This window comes from Nicotiana tabacum, chromosome 12, assembly GCF_000715075.1.
Source record: "Nicotiana tabacum cultivar K326 chromosome 12, ASM71507v2, whole genome shotgun sequence".
Taxonomy (NCBI): domain Eukaryota; kingdom Viridiplantae; phylum Streptophyta; class Magnoliopsida; order Solanales; family Solanaceae; genus Nicotiana; species Nicotiana tabacum.
The window spans coordinates 11,657,960-11,669,965 of NC_134091.1; the positions used below are offsets into that span (position 1 = coordinate 11,657,960).

At 38.5% G+C, this 12,006-nt stretch overlaps 1 protein-coding gene across 1 annotated transcript; it reads left to right on the forward strand.

Moving 5' to 3' along the window:
• The first annotated feature begins 5,824 nt into the window (after nucleotides 1–5,824).
• On the forward strand, nucleotides 5,825–6,731 carry LOC142167010 (uncharacterized). Its single transcript, XM_075227160.1, has 2 exons — nucleotides 5,825–6,009; nucleotides 6,128–6,731. Exons 1-2 carry the CDS (start codon nucleotides 5,825–5,827, stop codon nucleotides 6,729–6,731), a joined length of 789 nt encoding a protein of 262 aa, XP_075083261.1.
• Nucleotides 6,732–12,006: the final 5,275 nt, after the last annotated feature.

Consider the following 12,006-nt stretch of genomic DNA (forward strand, 5'->3'; position numbering starts at 1 on the left):
TCGTCAGCAAACTCGAGGAGTGTCCATTTACTATCAACCACTTCATGACCTTGTATAGCCCTCGACTTTACCGAGGGGGATTAATCAAGCTCGTACGTCGAGCCACTAAGGCCATATTCTCAAGCATCGACGAGGATCGGGACCGGGGTTGGTTGGGCCTGTTTTTTTGAGTGAGGACCTCAGATTTGATCACGGCTGTAGATATGCCATTTCCTGAGAAATGGAATATGAATCGTAAGTATAACTTCGTCTTCAAGATTTCTCTTATTGTTTTTCCTTTTTTGTCCCTTCTCATCGATATTATTTGATGATGCAGCTATCGCCCAGATGCCATATCCTGTTCCCCGACTCAGAGTGGGTCGAGGACATTGTGACACAGAGATCTTATTTCAAGCGCTTATGGCGTGAGCTCTCAAAGGGACGGTGGGAGGCCCGTAATCATGGTGATAATTTCTTCCCTAAGTTATATTCGATCTTAGTTTCATATAATTGATCTCTGAATCTCTGAATTGTTCAATTTTTGCTTTGTAGATCTACCAAAAGACGTCGAGATGAGGCCTCCATCAGCCGATGACGACATATGCATCGATCCCCTACTCCGAAGCAGGACAAAGAAAAGAAAAGAAAAGAAGAAAACCTCCAATTTCCTCGGTCCCTGAAAAGCAAAGACCAAGGAAGCGGTTGGTGCATAAACTTAAGAAAGTCAGCACTCGAGAACTCTCATCCGACTCACTCCTTCGGTTGAGGGATGAGTCATGTGAATACCTGATTTTTGCATGCTTTTAAATAAATAAATAAATAAATAATAATAATAATAATAATAATAATAATAATAATAATAATAATAATAATAATAATAATAATAATAATAATAATAATAATAATAATAGCTTTTGGATGATTTTAGCTATTTTTAGTTGTTTTTCTTTGAATTTATTTGCGCATTTTTTATGTGAGTTTAATTAAAAAGTACTAAAATATTTTTACTTTTTATTTGTATATTTTAGTTTGTATCCCTAAAGGATTTATCTTTTTACTTGTATATATAGTTTTTAGACTAAAAAAGACTATAATTTCATTAGAGAGACAATGGATTGGGCTAGTGTATTTTACTTAATATTGAGCCAAAAGTTTCCCAAATTTTGAGTCCAAATCGGCCATACCCAGTCCAAAATGACTGGCCAAGACTTGGTCCAAAACGGCGTAGTTTCATGATGAAACTACGTCGTATCATTAAGTGAATCAAGATTAAATCTCATTCATTCATCTCTCCCTCATCCAATGGTCCACAATCAATCTCTCAACTAGGTATTTAAGACTTAAAAATGTGAAATTTTGCCCTCATTTCCCCCATAATTCTTTTTTTCTTCCTCTCTCCTCTCTCTCTTCACTCTCTCTAGTCGCCGCCCCTCCGCCGCCGCCAAAAATCGCCCACTAGCGGCGGACCACCTCCAAACACCTCCAAATTCACACCATGTAATCTCCACAACCTCCTCTTTCCATATCGCCAAGCCAAATCCTTCAAAACCCTCTCAAACTCCTTAAATCTTAGATCTAGGAAACTTTAGCCGTCACTTTTTTTGCCCAAATTCTTGGAGCTCCGGCCACTACCACTCTCACAATACCTACATCAATGGATAGAGCTTCTCAAGACCTACCTATTGATGTCAATTTCACATCGAAAATTCGGCGATCAAAAATCGAGCCAAATTCCGGCGACCTCCCCGAATGCCCTCGTTTGGCATACCACCATTGTTTCGGCCACTTGAATTGTGAAATGGTAAAAATACTATTTGTTTATTCATGCCTGATTTTTTATTTTATTTTTATCTTTTTAGATTTTATTTTGTCTCTTATTAATTATTTTATCATTAGATTTTGAAGTTTGAAATGCTAAATATTCTGTTTTTGTACTTGTTGAAGTAGTAAAATAGTTTTGTATTGATAGAAGTGAGGTAATGAGGAATACTTGACAGTATAGGGTACCTGTGTGGTTGCTTATTTACTGCTTCAAGACTTTTTGAGTACAAAACTCAAAAGTCATTTGTTTGGTAAGAAAATATAGACTTTTGAACAGTTTTTGAACAAAAGTCTTTTTTTGAATAGTGAAGAGCAGATTTTGGTTAAAATACTCTCTTTTGGACAGGATTGAATAAAAAAGTCTTGCCTTTTGAATTTAAGTGCATATTTTGTGAAAATATTTGTCAAAAAAGACTGACTTTTAATCATGAAATAGCTGGTTATTTCACATATATAAAAATACTTCTTTATAGTAGTAGGAGAGATCTAGACACACAAAAAAAAGGGAGAGAAAAATCAGCAGCTAAAGCATCCTTTAACGACTAAAATTTCGAGTTTTTGTGAGTTGATTCTTAAGTGCAAAACTTTTTTTAAAAGAAAATATAGTAGTCTTGAAAGCTTCCTCCGGAGTTACATAATTGTTGTTTTCAACTGTTTTGCTGGGTAATTCTGGTTTCATTTTTCTTGGGTTTGAAATCTACTGGTTGTCGCTGTCTTTTGCTGTGCTGCTGCCCGTTTCATTATTCTGTTGTCCGCTTCTTGATTTTAGAAAGAGCTGACTTTGCTGTATTTATTCTTCTTTCTGCTGTCCGGGTAATATTCAGACCATGTAAAGTCCTAAAATCGAGTTGGAATGAAAGACAATGATGTTGGGAAATATTTTTTGCTTCATCCTTCTATTGTAATTCATTTTTATATGCTCTTGAATGTTGGATAATGTTATGACCATATGTTAGATAATTAAACTGTGTCAAGCATCTTTATTTTGTTTATTTTTTATTTTTTGCTAAAGTGTTAGTTATAATTCCACTGGGCCATCAGTTGCTTGTTTGTATGGAAGAAGTATATATTAAATTTTGAACTCATGTAACTATGTTTGTCCCTTTGTTGATGCCAAGCTAAACTTTGTTTTTATTTTTTATTTTTTGAGTCCCAATAATCTTGCTTATTTTTTGCAAAGGTTTATTTTAGTAAGGTAGTTAAGCTGTGAATAGAAAGATACTCTCCGTAAACTTATTTTTGTAAATAGTTGAATATGGATAGCAAATAGCAAAATAGGGCTAGATTTGTAATGTTGCTCTAAATGGCCACATATGCATATTTGAAGTCCAAAAGCATATGGGCCTCTTGGATTTTGTCTTGGACATGAGCCCATTAGCTCCATCAGCCCAACAGTGGGCTGCCTCATTTCAATGTTATCACAAGCCTACATCTTACTAGTTTTAAGCAACATAAGTTAATAATTTTCCGGTACTAGTCTCATTTTTTAAATTAGCAATCGTAATAACCTCAAAGTCATTTCATTTAGCCATACACTATTATTTTTTTCCAAAAAAAAAAATAATGTAGTAATAATTCTTGTCATGACTGCGGATTCATATGCGTAGCGTTGTTATGACAAAATTAATAAAATTCGTCTCTATCGTGCATTCCCTTGCGTGGTGCGGTTAGGATGATTTAATATTATTCAAATCTTTTCTTCAATTTTTTTAATAAATAGTAGCAGACATAGGAAAAACATGAAAATCAAATAAAGCACAAGTTATCCAAAAATTAGTTCAAGCCAATTTTAGTCAATAAAAGCGACCGTGCTAGAACCACCGGACTCGGAAAATACCTTACACCTTCTCCCCAGTCAACAGAATTCCTTACCCAGACTTTATTTTCGCAGACCAATAATAATAGAGTCAAACCTTCCTTTAACTAGGGATTCAAATAAAAGGTGACTTGGAACACCCAAAAATCAATTCAAGTGACGACTCTGTAAATAAAATAATACATACTCAAGTTTGTCACGTTAATTGAAAAACTCTTTAACCCATAACGATCCATAACACATATCTATCTTTGGGGGTAAAAAAGGGGTGTGACAGCTCTGGCGAATCTGTTGGGGACAACCAGAATTCGAGCTTGTACATTGACTTTATTTGGCTATATTAAATTTGTATACACTGTGATTTATTTGGGCTTAATATGCTACTTATCCTCTTTTTACCGTTTTGATATTGTTGAATTGTACATATGAATTGTCTTCTCACGTACCCCTCTGAATCTTCTCGAAAATAAAATTGGGAATTTGCTTGATATAGCCCACTTTCTTTGAGATAGCCGAGGTACGTGTCACCCAGTGAATGATTTTAGTCACATATATTTTAGGCGGAGAGCACCACCAGCTAAGCCGAAAAGCAATGCTACCAGCATGCTGACGCTCCTCGGCTTGGGTTGTCCGCCATTGTCCGCCCGAGTAAGCCATATCTAGATACCTTCTCCTATAAGATTTAAAAACCTAGAAGAACAAGCCACATGCCTGGTTATCCCTAGTAGGATCGTTTTGTTCCATCATTCGACTTAGCGAAGCTTGACACAGGGGTCGGACTCGTATAGGACAGATATCCTCTTTGAGACCATCATGTTCACTTATGTGCTACTTGATACATCATTTGGAAGGCTTGATTGCATTGTTGACCGGTTGTAGATAATTAGTTGAGCGGAATTATAAATAATCATTCTCCTAGTTTAGTACAAATAATCTTTTTTTTACTAAGATTTTGTTGTAGTCTGGTGTGAGGTGTAAATATTAATTTTTATAAAAATCAAAAAAAGAAAAATAGTTGGGTTTTACTGCGGGTTTGATTCTCACCGGATATGAGATACGTAGGCAACCTCCATCGGGTTCAGCCCATATTTTTTCAAAAAAAAAAAGAAAGAAAAAAAGGGCCATTTTTGTTGAAACAACTTTAAACCTTCTACGGAAGTACCGAAAGGCTGTTTTTGCAAAAATAATAGCTATCCTATCTAGTTTCGTCCGATCGGTTTTTCCGGGACAAGCTTAAAATCTTCCTCGGAAGTGCTGAAGGACTATTTTTATAAAATAGCTACTTTGTCCATCTTTGTTCACCTTTTACCATGCCCTTATGTCCGACCATTTTCGCCAAGATAACCTTAAACCTTCTACGGAAGTATCGAAAGGTTGTTTTTGCAAAAATAGCCATCTTATCTAGTTTTGTCTGGTCATGTTTGCCGAGATAGCTTTTGAACCTCTCTCGGGAGTATCGAAGTGTCGTTTTCGTAAAAATAGCCAATTTATTTATTTTGTCTACTTGTTATTATTTTGTCCCATTTTTGTCGTTTTGCCGAAACAACCTTTAAACCTTTCATGAAAGTATCAAAGGATTATTTTGTAATAATAGCCATGTTGTCTATTTTTATCTACTTTTATCATTTTTCCTTTGTGTCAGGCCATTTCTACCGAGGCGGCTTTAAAAGCTATTCTCGAAAGAATCAGAAAGTTTATCTCCGTAATAATATCCATTTTTTTCCCTTTTACCATTTTGTTCTTGACCCGACCATTTTTATTAAGACCCTGGTTAGAAATATTGGAGGATTATAGATACCTTGATTTTCATGAACTGTGCATTCTTGACTCTATGCAAGATACCTAGGCAACCCTTCTATGGTCTGGCGTCGTGTCTAAATCGTACAAATTGGTCAAGTCTTACCATTTGGGTCACAATGAACTGGTCTTCAAAATTGTATCTTCCTCCAACGAGGGCGTCCGCTCTTCAATAAATCCTCACTTCAAAACGTGGTTAGGGTTGTTTACTTGAGTCCCACATTGCTATTTCTAACTTTCATGAGTCAAACCCTAGGGTATTGGAGATTTTTGTATATCTAAGCTTGCATCGGTCCTAACCTCATGTTCTACCACTTAGGTGCTATATGGATACAATGAAAAAAAGATCTGACAAAAGACCAAAAGATGTCAAGCCCCACAAGCCGGTTGTTGAGACAATGGTGGAACAATATGGGCATTTGTGAGCAGGAAAAGATAAAGGACCATCTGGGTCACTTTGTAAACATTATGGAGATGAACCCAGGGAGGGACTTAATTCAGGCGTTAGTGCATTTCTGGGACCCTAATAACAATATATTCCATTTTAATGGTTTCGAAATGACTCCCACTTTAGAGGAGTTAGCTGGATACACAAGGTTAGACAATGAGCTTCGAAAGAAGAGACCATTGGCCCCAAGGGACATCACTGGGAGTAAGTTCCTTTGGGTTTCTTGTGGAACGAGGGCACGTTCAATTGGGTTTCTTGTACGACAGGTATAGGTGTCCAGGTGGATTTTCAAAGCACGGGAAAAAGCTTGATAATAAAATTGGATACAAAGCTTGGCAAAGCCATGGGCGAAGAGCATTCCTAGTGGCATTTCTAGAGACGATGGTTTTCCCGAGGCATGACAAAAATATTGATATTCGATTATCTAGCATAGTCACTGCTTTATTGCGTGGAAAGGATGTCACTATCATTCCTATGGTATTGTCAGATATTTACCGTGCCCTGACCAAATGTCAGAAAGGAAAAGATTTCTTCGAGGGCTGTAACATCATACTCCAAATATGGTTTTTAGAGCACCTTCTCTATCATCCCGTATGCATAAATTTTGGTGTCCATTTCCACAACAATGAGTTTACAGATAGGTTTAAAGATGTGATCGTAGATAGTAGCTTCCTCGAGGGTGTCAAATCATGGAGAAGGCATCTTCATAAGTTCACCAGTTCTGAAATCACATGGAAATGCCATTGGTTCTCACCAAAAGAGATCATATATAGGTCTTACCACCATTCATTTTTGATTTTGATGGGTCTTCGGGGTTTTCAGTTGTACGTGCCTATGAGAGTCCTACGCCAATTAGGTAAAAATAGGTAGTGCCTACAATGGAGCACATGCAATGCTTCATGTGGGAGGTAACATCGGAGGATCTTGTTCGTAAGGCTTATGCTCAACAGGTTTGGGATGAAAATAAGGTGCTCGAATTTCACACTATGGTAGACGATTGGGAACAAGGAGAGTTAGACCATGTATATTTTGAGTGGTTCTATGACCAATATGCTTTTGGATCCAAGAAAGAGATAGTTCTGAAGAGCACCACAAAATGGGAGACTGAAATCAGAACAAGAGTGGGGCAGGCCAAGGAGGAAATAGCAAGATACTATGAATCCATCATCCGGGAACTACGTAGGGATATATGCATCGTCAACGTGAATACGGATTTGCAGCACACTAAGTTTAAAGAGGAGAAAACTAGATTAACACATGAGGTTCAAGCGCTTCAAGCACAGCTTTGACAAGCGAGAATAGGGGCCACTACTCAGCAACATGCAGCCATTCCAAAGCATAAAGAAATGCACCACAAACTTCTCATCCATGATCTAAGGGCTTGGTCCAGGGCTGCAAAATCAAGTAAGAACAAGCTAGAGAATGAGCTAGCAAAGGCCTAGAACCAGCTGAATCTGGCATTACAATGCGAGGCGGATATATCATACATAGTCAATAACCATGAGCGACAGATCCAGTTGTTAAGTCAGAGCCAGGAACATGTTAAAAGGAGGGTATATGAAGTGGCTACTTATACTGCCCGAGGGTGTGTGACTTGTCAGGGTTTGACTCAAGAATAATTTGCTACGGTAGCGCCCAACTTCGCACGCCACATTGACACATACTTGAAGTGCATATACCATGACATGGAAGATCAGCCGCATGAATAAGCACCTAGACTACAATGATGACGGTGGATTCTTCTGTAGGTATGGATGTCTTCTTTTAGTTGGTAGTCCACTTTGATTATTCATTTGTCCAGTCATCGAGACTGTTTGAGTCAAGTCCGTTCTAGTTTAAATGTTTGTCATTTGAGGTTGTACCTTTATGTAATTTTCCTTTTTGAAGTCTTGTATAAAAAAATCTGAAAAATCAATGAAAAAGATTTTATTTTAGAAAAAATCGAAAATGAACGAAAAATATATTGTTTTTTTTGTTCATTTAAAAAAAATCTTTGTATTTGTAAATAAAAAAACAAAACAAAATAAAACAAATGGTCATGTTCCTCAACTACGTAATGATATGATTCATGCAGCGACATGATACGTAGGCAACCCCCAAAAGGTTCGATCGAAATATTTCTCAATAATTCCAAAATAAGGGATGAAGATAAAAAGGTGTAAAGAAGAACAAGAAGAAGAAGAAGAAGAAGAAGAAGAAGAAAGAGAGAAAACAAGAGCGTCAATAAGCAACAACTTTATAAGACGGAATGAAACATGAAGCATTTTAGAAGTGGTGATATTGTTAGGAGCATGGAATATTACATGTAATTCAGGTGTGTAAAATGCTTAACCCTAACACATTTGTTGTCTCTTATTTAGTAATCTTAAGGTGGTTGGTTTGTGGTGAAACTAGCAGCACATCATTACTTTACCTGATCTAAGAGGAAGGTAGCAATGGCTAATAATGATGAAATCGAGGTGGTCAGTGACGACCCTCAGGGTCAATCAGTTGAGCAAGAGCCAGAGAAAGTAAGAAGATTGAAACAACAGTTGTCTGATGTATATCAAGCTTGGGTCTCCGGTCAGCCTCTGCCTCAGGGTCCCTCAGAGGGAACTTCCACCATACCCCTGGATGCTCAACCACTGCTCCATGCAACGAGTGATCACATTCTACCTCTGGGGTATGTGCCAAACTACAGTTTCCCTACCGTCCCTGGTACCTCCAATGTGCGACCTCCTGTCGCACCGGTTAGGGACACCCCTCTCGTTATGTCTGGTACGATAGTGTATGCAATCCCGCCACCAAATCCTGTGACGAGGCCATACATCGAGTCATTATATCATGCTTATGGTGGCCAATACTACTCTCCAGATATGGCTTTTAAGGTTTCGACTCCACACAATCAGACCCTACAGTATGAGTCACCTACAGAAAATGAAAAGGCTCTCAAGACAGGAGAGCAAGATGAGATGGTTAGGAAAATGAAAAATCTTGAGCAGAACATAAAGAACATACAAGGACTAGGTGGTCAAAAAAGTGTCTCATTTAATAATTTGTGCTTATTTCCTCACATCCATTTGCCACCAGGGTTCAAGACCCCAAAATTGGAGAAATATGATGGACACGGTGACCCTATCACCCATTGAAAAAGTATTTGTCACGACCCAAACTAACCCTGTTGTGATGGCGCCTATCGTAGAACTAGGCAAGCCGACTAATTTCCAAACAAACCGATATTTTCATTTCAAAGAAAAATTTCAAGGCTATTTAACATAAAAACCTCTGTAAAAGAGTTCAAATCAAAATAAAAGTGCGAAAAAGAAAAGCCTGACATCGGGGTGTCACTAGTCATGATCATCTACAACAACTTGTCTGACAATATTGAGACTAACATAGTTTGGAAAATAGCTAAATACAACGAAAGGAAGATAAGAGGGAGAAGAGCAGGGCTGCGATCGCCAGGCAGCTACCTTGCTATCCCGAGAAAATCTACAATCGGAATAGTCAACAGCCGCTACCGTGTCTAGCTATACCTGGATCTGCAAACAAGGTGCAGGGACTAATGTGAGTACGCCAACTCAGTAAGCAACAACAGTAAATAAAGACTGAGAAGTAGTGACGAGCAGTAATGCAAGTAAAGTTCATATCATAAAAATTCAGTAAATTACAGCATGCTTTTGAAACCAGGGTTTGGATCAAATCAGCTCTTTTAAATCTAGTTCCAGTAAAATGATTTAAAGATATTTTCCAGCAGTTTCAAACAGAGGCTTAATACAAAGGTGAACAAAAATCATGAAATCATAAACAGCCCCTCGGGCAGACCTCACTATCACTCGTATACAGCCCATCGAGCATACATCACAATCACTCGTAAACAGCCCTCGTGCATACCTTACCATCACTCATGCCTCCCAGTCACTCAGTACTTGGCATGCAACAGTAGGTACCTGCGCTCACTGAGGGTGTGTACAGACTCCGGAGGGGCTCCTTCAGCCCAAGCGCTATATCAGGACAAATCATGGCATAAATCAATCAGGCCCTCGTCCTATATCAAACATGTTGCGGTGTGCAGCCTAATCCCGTAAATATCCTCACAAATCAGGCCCTTGGCCTCACTCTATCATAAACCTCTCAAGCCACCCGGGCTCTTAGTAAAAACAGGGTACTCAGCCCAAAACAACATTTATATGCATCAAAACAGAGTAATAAAACTGAGTTATGTAGTAAACAGGTATAACCATGACTGAGTATAGATTTTCATTCGAAAACAGTGAGAGGACAGTAAGAAAAAGGCCCCTAAGGGTCCAAACAGTACTGGCACAAGGACCAAACATGGCATTCCGCAAAATTTACAGAAACTCATTTCTAAAACTCATAAGTATCATCTAGTTTCAACAAAATATGCAACTTTATAGTTGCTACGGGACGGACCAAGTCATAATCCCCAACGGTGCACGCCCACACGCCTGTCACCTCAAAATAGTAAAATGATAAGAAATCTGGGGTTTCATACCCTCAGGACTAGATTTACAATCGTTACTTACCTCAAACCGATCAAATCCCTACTCCGCGATGCTCTTGCCCCTCGATTCGGCCTCCAAACGCTCCAAATCTATTCACAATTAGTACAACACCATCAATTTATGCTAAAGGAATGAATTCCACAAGAAAACTATCAATTTAGACCAAAAACCCGAAATTGACTCAAACCCGGCCCCGGGGCCAACATTTCGAAAATTGACAAAAGTTACAAAACATGAAAGCTCATTCACTCACGATTCCATACATACAAAATTTATCAAAATCCGACATCATTTGGTCCCTCAAATCCTTAAATTAAATTCTCTAAAATCCCAAGCCCTAACCCCTCATTTTCACCCCTAATTTCCACTAATTACATGATTAAACAATGGAAAATCACCATATATAGGAGTATTAGGACTCAAGCAACTTACCTCACTGATATCCCCTCGAATCCCTCTTCCAAATCACTCCCAAAAGCTTTGAAACCGACTGAAATGGTGAAGAATAGACCAAAATTCGCGAAGTGTGCAATTTATACTTTCTGCCCAGGCTTTTCGCACTTGCGGCCTATTTTCCGTGCCAGCGGGACCGCACCTACGGTCAAATCGCCGCACCTACGAAACTCACTTAATTCCTCAAACGTAGTCGAACCTTCGAATTACTCAAAACAGCATCAAAACACTAAATTACCCTCGGATTCAAGCCTAAGAACTTCTAATCTTCCAAATTTCAAAAACAACGCCGAAACCTACCAAACTATGTCCGAATGACCTCAAATTTTACACACACGTCACAAATGACACCACGAACCTAATACAACTTCCGGAAATCCATTCCAACCCCGATATCAAATTTTCCACTGCCGACCGAAATCGCCAAATTTCCAACTTTCGGCAATTCAAGCTTAATTCCACTACAGACCTCCAAATCACATTGCAGATGCACTCCTAAATCCAAAATCACCTAACGAAGCTAACGAAACCATAATAATTCAAATCCGAGATAGTTTATACATAGGTCAACATCCGGTTGACTTTTCTAACTTAAACGTCTAAATAGGAGACTAAGTGTCTCATTCCACTCCGAAACCACTCTGGACCCGAACCAACTAACCCGGTATATTATAATACAGTTTAATAACACATAAAGAAGTAGAAATAGGGGAAACAAGGCTATAACTCCCGAAACGACCGGCCGGGTCATTACAGTATTGCAACCAGCTGAGGGGCGCAGGAGGACAAGAAGAGTTGTTGATGACTTATTTCGGGTAGAGTCTTATGGTGGTAGATTATGAATGGTTCATAGACCAACATGTATCTCACTAGAAAATTTGGGATGACATGGCCCAAGCCTTAGTCAAACAATTCCAGTACAATATTGATATTGCACCAGACTGCAATTCCCTCTCGAATATGAAGAAGAAACTGACTTAAAGCTTTTGAGAATATGCCATTAAGTGGAGAGAGAAAGCATCTAGAGTTAATCCATCCATGGATGACCAAGGGTTGATCACTGTCTTCCTTCAGGCTCAGGAGCCTGATTATTTTCAAAATATGATGTCCGCAATGGGCAGACCTTTTGCTGAAGCAATCAAGATTGGAGAAATGGTTGAGAATGGCCTCAAGAATGGCCTAATTAT

Coding starts and splice junctions, on each gene's coding strand:
- LOC142167010 (XM_075227160.1), top strand. CDS start 5,825: ATGGGCATTTGTGAGCAGGAAAAGATAAAGGACCATCTGGGTCACTTT. Junction 6,010..6,127: donor GAGTTAGCTGGATACACAAG/GTTAGACAATGA, acceptor CTTGTACGACAG/GTATAGGTGTCCAGGTGGAT.